The sequence below is a fragment of the Bombina bombina genome, chromosome 2 (assembly GCF_027579735.1).
Source record: "Bombina bombina isolate aBomBom1 chromosome 2, aBomBom1.pri, whole genome shotgun sequence".
NCBI classification, from domain to species: domain Eukaryota; kingdom Metazoa; phylum Chordata; class Amphibia; order Anura; family Bombinatoridae; genus Bombina; species Bombina bombina.
Window position 1 is genome coordinate 290,685,565 of NC_069500.1, and position 12,940 is coordinate 290,698,504.

General features: G+C 38.8%; 1 protein-coding gene across 2 annotated transcripts in view; it reads left to right on the forward strand.

Annotated features, from left to right (window-relative positions):
• The window catches only part of HSD17B4 (hydroxysteroid 17-beta dehydrogenase 4), a 790,821-nt gene that overhangs the window by 158,782 nt on the left and 619,099 nt on the right, over window positions 1-12,940 (forward strand). For both annotated transcript variants that reach the window (XM_053701594.1, XM_053701593.1), the window contains exon 9: window positions 6,469-6,656. In XM_053701594.1, coding sequence (XP_053557569.1) covers window positions 6,469-6,656 — 188 coding nt within the window. The remainder of the gene's footprint in view (window positions 1-6,468; window positions 6,657-12,940) is intronic.

The window sequence follows — 12,940 nt, forward strand, 5'->3', positions numbered from 1 at the left end:
TATTAATTCCAGTTAACCTTCAACCATGGGTAGCCATAGAACAACTTAATCTAAATTGTACAGTCATATTGCAAAAATCATTAGAAAATGGACAGATAAACATAGTGTCCTATGCTGGTTTTAGATACTTGAAAACAACTGATAATAAAGACACTAGTAATAATTACAGTTAACCTTCAACAATGGGCAGCCATAGAACAACTTAATCTAAATTGTACAGTCATATTGCAAAAAATCATTGAAAAATGAACAGAAAAACATATGCCTAGATTTAGAGTTCTGCTTTGGCCTTAAAAAGCATTGTTAAGGGGTCCTAATGCTGCTTTTTAACGTCCGCTGGTATTTAGAGTCAGGCAGGAAAGGGTCTACCGCTCACTTTCCTTCCGTGACTTTTGGCCCTTACATCAATTGCGTATCCTATCTTTTCTATGGGATTTGCCTAACGCCAGTATTACGAGTCTTAGAAGAAGTGAGCGGTACAGCTTCTACCGCCAAGACTCCTATCGCATATAAAAGTCAGTAGTTAAGAGTTTTATGGGCTAATGCCGGAACATAAAGCTCTTAACTACCGTGCTACAAAGTACACTAACACCCATAAACTACCTATGAACCCCTAAACCGAGGCCCCTCCCACATCGCAGACACTAAACCTAATCTGCCTACCGGACATCGCCGCCACCTACATTATACCTATGAACCCCTAATCTGCTGCCCCTAACATCGCCGCCACCTACATTATATTTATTAACCCCTAATCTGCCCCCCCAATGTCGCTGCCACCTACCTACACTTATTAACCCCTAATCTGCCGACCGGACATCGCCACCACTATAATACATGTATTAACCCCTAAACCGCCGCACTCCCCGCCTCGCAACGTCGCCTCCACCTACCTACACTTATTAACGCCTAATCTGCCGACCGGACATCGCCGCCACTATAATAAATGTATTAACCCCTAAACCGCCGCACTCCCGCCTCGCAAACACTAGTATATTTTATTAACCCCTAATCTGCCCTCCCTAACATCGCTGCCACCTACCTACAATTATTAACCCCTAATCTGCCACCCCCAACGTCGCCGCTACTATAATAAAGTTATTAACCCCTAAACCTAAGCCTAACCCTAACACCCCCCTAAATTAAATATAATTTAAATAAAACAAACTAAAATTACTATAATTTAATAAATTAATCATATTTAAAACTAAATACTTACCTATAAAATAAACCCTAATATAGCTACAATATAACTAATAGTTACATTGTAGCTATTTTAGGATTTATATTTATTTTACAGGCAACTTTGTATTTATTTTAACTAGGTACAATAGCTATTAAATAGTTATTAACTATTTAATAACTACCTAGATAAAATAATTACAAAATTACATGTAAAATAAATCCTAACCTAAGTTACAAATACACCTAACACTACACTATCAATAAATTAATTAAATAAATTAACTACAATTATCTAAACTAAAATACAATTAAATAAACTAAACTATAATACAAAAAAAACAAACACTAAATTACAAAAAATTAAAAAATATTACAAGAATTTTAATCTAATTACACCTAATCTAAGCCCCCTAATAAAATAAAAAAGCCCCCCAAAATAATAAAATGTCCTACCCTATACTAAATTACAAAGTAATCAGCTCTTTTAGCAGCCCTTAAAATGGCTTTTTGCGGGCATTGCCCCAAAGTAATCAGCTCTTTTACCTGTAAAAAAATAAATACAACCCCCCCAACATTAAAACCCACCACCCACACACCCCTACTCTAAAACCCACCCGATCCCCCCTTAAAAAAACCTAACACTACCCCACTGAAGATCACCCTACCTTGAGCCGTCTTCAGCCAGCCGGCCACCGATGGGACAAAAGAGGACATCCGGACCGGCAGAAGTCTTCATCCTATCCGGGCAGAAGAGGACATCCGGACCGGCAGACATCTTCATCCTTCTGGAGTGAAGCGGTGCCATCTTCTATCCAGCCGACGCAGAGCCATCCTCTTCTTCCGATGTCCTAAGGCCGAATGAAGGTTCCTTTAAATGACGTCATCCAAGATGGCGTCCCTCGAATTCCGATTGGCTGATAGGATTCTATCAGCCAATCGGAATTAAGGTAGGAAAAATCCGATTGGTTGATTGAATCAGCCAATTGGATTGAACTTCAATCCGATTGGCTGATTGGATCAGCCAATAGAATTGATGTAGCATTCTATTAGCTGACCTTCATTCGGCCTTAGGACATCGGAAGAAGAGGATGGCTCCGCGCCGGCTGGATAGAAGATGGCTCCGCTCCACTCCGGAAGGATGAAGATAGAAGATGCCGCCTAAGGTAGGGTGATCTTCAGGGGGCTAGTGTTAGGTTTTTTTAAGGGGTGATCGAGTGGGTTTTAGAGTAGGGGTGTGTGGGTGGTGGGTTGTAATGTTGGGGGGGATTGTATTTTATTTTACAGGTAAAAGAGCTGATTACTTTGGGGCAATGCCCTGCAAAAAGCCCTTTTAAGGGCTGGTAAAAGAGCTGATTTCTTTGTAATTTAGTTTAGGGTAGGGCATTTTATTATTTTGGGGGGCTTTTTTATTTTATTAGGGGGCTTAGATTAGGTGTAATTTGAGATTCTTGTAATATTTTTTTATTTTTTGTAATTTAGTGTTTGTTTCTTTTTGTATTATAGTTTAGTTTATTTAATTGTATTTTAGTTTAGATAATTGTAGTTAATTTATTTAATTAATTTATTGATAGTGTAGTGTTAGGTGTATTTGTAACTTAGGTTTGAATTTATTTTACAGGTAATTTTGTAATTATTTTATCTAGGTAGTTATTAAATAATAACTATTTAATAGCTTTTGTATTAGGGAGGGCAGATTAGGGGTTAATAAAATTTATTATAGTGTTTGCGAGGCGGGAGAGCGGCGGTTTAGGGGTTAATACTTTTATTATAGTGGCAGCGATGTCCGGTCGGCAGATTAGGGGTTAATAATTGTAGCTAGGTTGCGGCGATGTTGGGGGCAGATTAGGGGTTAATAAATATAATATCGGTGTCGGCGATGTTAGGGGCAGCAGATTAGGGGTTCATAGCTATAATGTAGGTTGCAGCAGTGTCCGGAGCAGCAGATTAGGGGTTAATAATATAATGTAGGTGTCAGTGATAGGGGGGGCGGCAGATTAGGTGTAAATAAGTGTAAGGTTAGGGGTGTTTAGACTCGGGGTTCATGTTAGGGTGTTAGGTGCAGACTTAGAAAGTGTTTCCCCATTGGAAACAATGGGGCTGCGTTAGGAGCTGAACTCTGCTTTTTTGCAGGTGTTAAGTTTTTTTTTCCAGCCAGCTCAGCCCCATTGTATCCTATGGGGATATCGTGCACGAGCACGTTTTTCCAGCTTACCACTACCGTAAGCAACGCTGGTATTAAGAGTAGATGTGTAGCTAAATTTTGCTCAACTCTCACTTTTCTGAGGCTAGCGCAGCCATTCAGAAAACTCGTAATACCAGCGTTGTCTTAAGGGTGCGCTGGAAAAAAAAGGAGCGTTAGAGCTGCAGGTTTTTACCGACAAAACTCCAAATCTAGGCGATAGTGTTCTATGCCGGTTTGAGATAGTTGAAAACAACCAATAGTGCAAACACTTATCTAGTTAGCTATACATTAGTATTAATTCCAGTTAACCTTCAACAATGGGATACATATATGTATGTATGTATGTATGTATGTATGTGTGTGTGTGTGTGTGTGTATGTATATATATATATATATATATATATATATATATTTTAAAAGTTAGGGATAACAACATTCAGGAATAACGATCGGTAAGTAAATACTTTGCATCATCATTATACATAATAAAACCTTCATAAAATTTACAAAATATGATAAAATAAGTTAAAAATATGAATATATAATTTCCCCATAAAAGTGGTTCTTGGAACAACATATAGCCAAGACCATGTTTCTAAATCTAAATATATAATCTTTTATTATTTTAATGTGCACTAAAAGAGAATCTATATACATGATTATCTAGAAAGTATTACTGAAGAAAACAAAACTATATTTAAAACTATATTGGAATTTTTTTTGGATAGGTTAGAGGAAGTGGCAAATTTTAAAATTCCGGTTGAGGTAATTTGGTCTCAATCACTCTGATTAAAAAATCAACTTACTCTCCAACCTATTCAACATATTCAAGGTGTCCCCACCCCTCCAATGTGGTGTTACATTTGCAATTCCAAAAAATCTATATCCCTGGAGCTGCAATAATGTTTTTTTCTCAAAATGTAATGATATTGGTTGTTTTTTATTTCCTTTGTTAATATCATAAATATGTTTTGTTATACTAATTTTTAGAGGACGAGTAGTGCGTCCAATATACTGTAGTCCATCCATGGATGAGATAAATAATATTTTTTTATCTACATGTTTCATTGTTTTATTTGTATTTGTTCATCCACTGCACATCCCACATTTAAATTAGGTGTCTATTACTCAACCAAGAGTCGCTATTAATTTATTCTTTAATGTAACTTGTGGTTGTCCCCTTATTTCAGTTCTTTTGACAGACTTGCTTTTTAGCCACTACCAACAACTCCCAAAAGCGCCAAGTATTATAGTGTACTGATTCCTCCTTCAGAAAAAAATCATTAATTCCTCAAATTCATACATAAAGATAAAAATAATGTATATATAATGGTTGAGAGATTATTAATAATTCTAAAAGACTAAAAAAGAGGTCATGTATAAACAAATAATTAATAAGATTTCATAAACATTAAATGTAGACACACTAAATACAATTTAAACCGTTCATGTATAAAATGATTTCACTTAGCTGACACTGATATCTCTTTAAAAAGAGATCTATGTCCCAGTGTTAACAGCAGGGTGTTCTTTCTCTCTTTCCTGTAGCTCCCTCTTCAAGTCACTGGTGTAGATCAGTGATTGGTTATGGTTAGACAGGTAGCAACAGTAGACACAGAGCACAAAGGAGAGCAAAGAAGCAAAAAACAATAATAGTGTATGTTAAAACAGTTCATACATTTTATTATACATAAAAGAAACACACTCACACATCGTAACCTCAAACAATATGAGGTATGGTAGAGTTGACTCCTCCTGGGACGCTTACTGTTATCCCTCAGTTCTGATTGCCTGCTTCCAGTTTAAGCATCAGCTATACAAGCTGAAGGGGATATCCAGGCGAGAGTATACTCTCCAGAACAGGTCCCTCCTCCGGTGCGGTTAATCCGTAATGCCTGCAACAGTCCTAACCTCCCAGAAGGGTAAAGAGTCAGTGTGGTGATCTAGTGGGCGTGGCCTTACGTGTTTCGCGGGACTCCTCCTGCTTCGTCAGAGGCTTTTTAGATTGTTTTTTTAGCCAACCAGTGCTCCACGGGAGTGAGCACAATGTTATCTATATGACAAACATGGACTAGTACTGTCTAGCTTTGAAAAACTGTCTAAATGAGATAAGAGACGGCCTTAGAAATTATCACATGAGCCTACCCATGTTTAGCTTTCAATGAAGAATACTAAGAGAACAAAGCAAATTTTACGATGAAAGTTAATTGGAAAGTTGTTTATAATTTCTTCTGAATAAAAGTTTCATTTTGACTAGACTGTTCCTTTAAGTTAGTAAGGTGTTCAAATTTTAGCTGCAGAAAATAAGCACAATCTTTTTACATTTGCATTTAAGAACACATGTTACGACAAGTCATAATAAAACTAGGGTCTTAAAATATATTTCCTGGTAATCTGTTATGCATATTTCCTCAATGTATTTAGATATTTCTATTGAAAGAGGAATGTTGTAACAAAGAAAAACAAGTGTATTTTTTATAAGAGTTTAGCTAAATAGCTGTCGTCATTTAATTTATTTTTTCTTCCATTAAAAAAATGTACCATGGATGCATTATCTTATAGTCAGCACCACATTGCAATTTAATAATAACTGATAATCAAACATGGATGACACGTCAACAGCTGTTTTGCCAACTGAAGCCAAAGGAAGCGCATTCACATCTTTCAACAGATGTTCAACAGTTTATCTGGATTCAATCCAGCCGGTTTGAACTATCTCTGAACCATTCTAATGCCTTTCCCCAAAGCTTTTATTGAATTTTACATTGATTAAAGTATTTACTAAAATTGTTTCATTTTTCTGTGCTGCAGTCTGGGTTAAACATTCATTCCTTTAAACAAGATTTTAAACTTTTGGTCTGATGTAAGTCCTTCTTGACTAGTAATTCTGAAACAGGATATCTCGGCATCATAGCTGTTATAGCCTAATTTTTTTAGCATGTATTCTAAATCAAAGAGGTTTGCAAGTCTGCCATCCCTAAATTAAAGCATTAATTGTTGGTTTTTTAAGTGCTTAATTTATAAATAATTTACATAAATGTAAATGTATTCCTAATTTATGTAAATATACAGTATTGATTTTTAATTTTTTTCTTTTAAAGAATAATAATGACATCCTCTGCTGCTGGCATTTATGGGAACTTTGGACAAGCAAATTACAGTGCAGCAAAACTTGGGCTTGTGGGCCTTTCCAATACACTTGCCATTGAAGGAAAGAAATATAATGTTCTTTGTAATGCTATCGCTCCTACTGCTGGTTCCAGACTCACTCAGACTGTTATGCCACAAGGTAATATCAAGATGTATTAATATGTTAAAATGTATCAATTTTGGAATACTTAACATACAGGATTTTCTTATTTGTTTCCACTATTTAAATGAGTGATTTTACTTCTATTACACACTGTGCTTTGAAAATAGCAGACAAAGGACATTAAACAGTAAATAAATGCTAGATACAAATATACATTCAAATAAAAGGTTAGCCTGAGAATAGTATGTGATTGTTTGGAATATGGCAATGTCAAAGGAACTATCTAACAGGGTTTCCTCCCAGCCATTGTTTGCACAGTTCAGTGCTTGGACACTTTATTCCCTGTTTAATATCAGCCCATAATTGCCCTCAGCATACATAAGGAGAAACCTAGTTTTCAGCATGGAATTCCACATTACTTTAGAGAAGCCCACAATTTTCAGAGTTAAATTACAGGAAAAAGGGACAAAATAAATAGTGAAAGTATATTGCATACTTTTTTTCTTTCTAATGGTAGTGAGTTCACAATCCTTACTCTGGGGAATTACATTACCTGGTCTTCAGGAGAAGGCAAATACACCCTATGACAGAGTTTCAAGTATCCCTCCTACTTCCCGTTCCCTCACAGTAATTATTTGCCTCATCAAGAAAAAGGCATGGATAGAGATGCTGCTGAAATATATAAAGAATTTCAGACTTTTATTCCTCCAGAGAACAGGTCATGGAAGAGGAGGAATTAGGAGGGTGCTGCTTGCACATTATTATTCACTTTGTTGGAGCTGAGTCACAAGCTAACCACGGGTGTCTAAAAGTAGTTCCTTAGCTTCCTCCTGCTGGACCAGACTGTACACTCTTCTCCTTATTCCTATCCTTTTCTGTTTGTTACAGATCGTAACAGATTTTGACATGGCAGATTTTATGAGGAGTGGATCTGTATGGGGGTAAGTACTTTGCCTTGGGCTCCACTCCTGTTCCTAGAGTGCACTTAGTAAGTGCTGGAAATACTAATGGTACTCTCCCTTGCGGGGTGCTGGACACCTTGTATACAGGGGCCCTCCTGCTTAAAGGGATTACAGGAGTGTGTGGCTATGTCTTGCCACTTTTACAGTGTGTATGGGCATTTGTACTTTTAATGCTTGGCAGTCTCCATACCTTCAGTACTCTGGTTGTACTGCATGGATTATTAAGGTCGCGAGCAGACATTTTAGGAGAAGGCTGTGACTGCTTTACTATCCTCAGTGCTCTACTACACACAGCGCTGAGGTTTATGTAGGCGCTGTTATCGCGTTGGAGGAAGGAGGTGCGGCCAGTTTTCATGCTGATGAAATCAGTTTGACAGGCTATCTGGCCCGTTCTCTTCTGGTTTGGCCGCATTCTGGAGGTGTTCTGTGTGAGTCGTGGCTCCCTTCACGCTTACTGGCTGCAGGTTACAGGAGGGGGTAAGACACTGAAGGTGACTCCTCAGGCATTATTTTTCCATTAGATAAATGTTTACTGTGCAAGACAGTCACTGTTTGCCCACCCGCACAACTTTGTGGTTCATGCCTAGACTCAGTTCTACAGAATAATTCACAGGATTCGGGTCCACCGACGGTATATATTACTCAGGGTGGTGTAACAGAGTTTGCACCATAATTTAAAGCTCAACTGCAATCAGTGGTTACTGAGGCTATTGTGGCTATGCCGCCTGTATACTTCTTCAAGTGCTTTTTTCAAAGGCAGCACTGTTGTTTGTCCTTTGATCATTAGACATTCTCAGGAATCTGATTTAGACAAAACATCCTCAGTCTCTGACGGTGAAGTTTTATCAGAAAATTCTGACAAGGAAGTTGAGGATGTGAATTTTTAATTTAATATGGATCATTTACGATCATTGCTTAGAGAGGTTTTAAGATCCTTGGAGGTTCAGGATAAACCAGCTGAAGTCAAGCCAGTATAGAAGTTAGACATTATATTTAGACCTAAATCTAATGCACCTGAGACGTTTCCTGTTCCTACTTTGGTATCAGAGATTATATCAAAGTAGTGGGATAACCCGGGAGTTTGTTTCTTCCCTTCCCCAAATTTTAAGAAACTTGTTCCAGAGGCTAATCTGACTACCAAATTCTATCATTTTGATGTTTTTGCCTCGGCTGAGGGGGGCATCTAACAGGAATGTTCTTCAGGCGGTAGTTCCTGATAAATGAGGGCCTGCCTTTTTCACTTTTTAACCCACCCATATCTTCATTGACTCCACAGCTTGGCTATTGGTTCCCAAGAGTTAGGATTGTGGACTCTCACTACCATTGGAAAGAAAACATCATTTATTCTTACTTGATATTTCTTTCTTGGCAGTGAGAGTCCACGAACCTGCCCAACAACTTTTTCTGGTGGCGACAGTCCTACTTTGCATCTCTGTGCCCTATTATCTTTCTTACTTCTTTCTATCCTCGGCTATATGCAATACTGGAAATAATAATAATTAATTTATCAGTTAAATAAAAATTATGTTTTTACTACACATAATTAAACATTTTATATCATAATCTCATGTTGTTTAATGGACATGTATCCAGTAGCTAATATACTGTATATTGAAGAGCATTTCTTCCTCATTATTTATATATTATATGCACTGGCATTTTTTTTTTTTTTTATTTTTTTTTGATAATAGGTTTTAGGGGTTCTCAAGTGAGCTCAGTATATGATTTTCTACTTTTTTTTTTTTAAATAAAAAACTAAACAAAACAACAGTGCTCTATTAAAAAAATGGTAGCACCACCAACAAGATGTGTGGCTTAACTAGTTTAGGAAAAACTCAAACATTTTCCCTTCCAAATAAGAGAAGGAATAAAGGGCTATACAATTAACAGCGTTAGTTGTAAATCTGAGTTGTGCGACTAGTGTTGCTGATTGGAATAGCAGCGGGTTTAGCTCGGGACCAGCAGTGCACCATGGGTCCCGAGCAGAACTTCTGTGTGTTTAACCCCTTTGCAGGTGTTAAATACACAGTAGAGCATGGTCGATAGTCAAAAAAATTACATGTTCTAACGGATTTTTTGACTATAATTGCCCTTTAAGCATTGGAGGTGGTTTACTGCTACAAAGAATGGGAAAGTGTATATGTGTGCTAAGCCAATGGAATATGTTTTAAATGTAAAGTATATTATAACGTTAAACACTAAATATATTTCTCTTGTTAAGTGTGTTCAGTCCACGGGTCATCCATTACTTATGGGATATATTCTCCTTCCCAACAGGAAGTTGCAAGAGGATCACCCAAGCAGAGCTGCTATATAGCTCCTCCCCTCACATGTCATATCCAGTCATTCTCTTGCAACCCTCAACAAAGAAGGAGGTCGCGAGAGGAGCTGGAGTTTTTACTTAACTATTCTTCAATCAAAAGTTTGTTATTTTAAATGGCACCGGAGTGTGCTGTTTTTCTATCTCAGGCAGTATTTGGAAGAAGAAACTGCCTGCGTTTTTTATCTATGATCTTAGCAGGCGTAACTAAGTCCACTGGCTGTTCTCGACATTCTGAGGAGTGGGGTAACTTCAGAAACTGGGAATAGCATGCGGGGTCCTCCGCAAATGAGGTATGTGAAGTACTTTACTTTCTGGGAATGGAATTGACTAAGAAAATACTGCTGTTACCGTATGATGTAAGTACAGCCTTAAATGCAGTAGTAGCAACTGGTATCAGGCTGATAAATGTATGCGCAGTCGAGTTATATTCTAGGGACTAGAATTTGACTGAGAAAATACTGTTAACACTGAAATAATACTTAAGCCTTCTCTGCAGTGGTAGCGACTGGTAGCAGGCTTAGTGATAGCTTTGCATGACATTGAAAAATGTTGTTTTTTAATAAAACGTTTACTGGCATGTTATTCGTTTTTTGTGAGGTACTTTGGTGATAAATCGCTTTGGGCATGATTTTTTCCACATGGCTAACATATTTTTCTGCATGGAAACCGTTATATCAGGGCTCCCACTGTTGTGATTGGAGTGGGAGGGCCCTTGTTTTAGCGCCTTGTTGCGCAGTTACAATTATTGCACAGTCTTTCTGCTTCTTCCTCCTTGATCCAGGACGTCTCTAGAGAGCTCAGGGGTCTGCAAATTTCATTTGTGAGGGAGGTAATCAGTCACAGCAGATCTGTGACAGTGTGCTGACTGTGATTAAAAGCGTTAAATCTTAATTGATATCTGTTTTATCCGTTTTGGGTATCGAGGGGTTAATCATCCTTTTGCTAATGGGTGCAATCCTCTGCTAATAATACACTTCTTGTTAAGAATTGTTTAATTATATCTGTATTTTTGAAGCGCTGCAGCGTTTTTTATATTGCTTGTAAAACTTATTGAAAGTGATTTCCAAGCTTTTTAGTTTCATTGCTAAGTCTGTTTTAAACATGTCTGATTCAGAGGAAACTGTTTGTTCATCATGTTCAAAAGCCAATGTGGAGCCCAATAGAACGATGTGTACCAATTGTATTGATATTGCTTTGAATAAAAGTCAATCTCTACCGATAAAGAAGCTATCACCAGACAACGAGGGGGAAGTTATGCCGCCTAACTCTCCTCACGTGTCAGTACCTGCGTCTCCCGCTCGGGAGATGCGTAGGATTGAGACACCTAGTACATCTAGGCCCTTACAAATCACTTTACATGATATGGCTAATGTTATGAAAGAAGTATTATATAATATGCCCGAATTAAGGGGCAAACGCGATAGCTCTGGGTTAAGGACAGAGTGCGCTGATGACACGAGAGCCATGTCTGATACTGCGTCACAATTTGCAGAACATGAGGACGGTGAGCTTCATTCTGTCGGTGACGGTTCTGATCTGGGGAGACCGGATTCAGAAATTTCAAATTTTAATTTAAGCTTGAGAACCTCCGTGTGTTACTAGGGGAGGTATTAGCGGCTCTGAATGATTGCGACACGGTGGCAATTCCAGAGAAATTGTGTAGGTTGGATAGATACTATGCGGTACCGGTGTGTACTGACGTTTTTCCTATACCAAAAAGACTTACAGAAATTATAAGTAAGGAGTGGGATAGACCCGGTGTGCCTTTTTCCCCTCCCCCGATATTTAGAAAAATGTTCCCTATAGACGCCACCACACGAGACTTATGGCAGACGGTCCCTAAGGTGGAGGGAGCAGTTTCTACGTTAGCCAAGCGTACCACTATCCCGGTGGAGGATAGCTGTGCTTTCTCAGATCCAATGGATAAAAAATTAGAGGGTTATCTTAAGAAAATGTTTGTTCAACAGGGTTTTATATTGCAGCCTCTTGCATGCATTGCGCCTGTCACGGCTGCAGCGGCATTCTGGTTTGAGTCTCTGGAAGAGGCGATTCGCACAGAGCCGTTGGATGAGGCCTTGAGCAAAGTTAGAACCCTTAAGCAAGCTAATGCGTTTGTTTCAGATGCCGTAGTACATCTAACCAAACTTACGGCTAAAAATTCCGGATTCGCCATACAGGCGCGCAGAGCGCTCTGGCTTAAATCCTGGTCAGCTGACGTAACTTCCAAGTCTAAACTACTTAACATTCCTTTCAAAGGGCAGACCTTATTCGGGCCCGGCTTGAAGGAAATTATTGCTGACATTACGGGAGGTAAGGGCCACGCCCTTCCTCAGGACAGGGCCAAACTAAAGGCCAAACAGTCTAATTTTCGTGCCTTTCGTAACTTCAAGGCAGGAGCAGCATCGACTTCCTCCGCTCCAAAACAGGAAGGAACTACTGCTCGTTACAGACAAGGTTGGAAAGGCAACCAGTCATGGAACAAGGGCAAGCAGGCCAGAAAGCCTACTCCCGCCCCTAAGACAGCATGAAGTCAGGGCCCCCTATCCAGAGACGGATTTAGTGGGGGGCAGACTTTCTCTCTTTGCCCAGGCTTGGGCAAGAGATGTGCAGGATCCCTGGACGTTAAAGATTATATCTCAGGGATACCTTCTGGATTTCAAATCCTCTCCTCCACAAGGGAGGTTCCATCTTTCGAGGTTATCGACAAACCTAGTAAAGAGAGAGGCATTTCTACAATGTGTACAAGACCTCTTAATCATGGGGGTGATCCACTCAGTTCCGCGATCGGAACAGGGACAAGGATTTTACTCAAATCTATTTGTGGTTCCCAAAAAAGAGGGAACCTTCAGACCAATCTTGGACTTAAAGATCTTAAACAAATTCCTAAGGGTACCATCGTTCAAGATGGAAACCATTCGAACCATCCTACCCATGATCCAAGAGGGTCAATATATGACCACGGTGGACTTAAAGGATGCTTACCTTCACATACCGATTCACAAAGATCATTATCGGTACCTGAGGTTTGCCTTTCT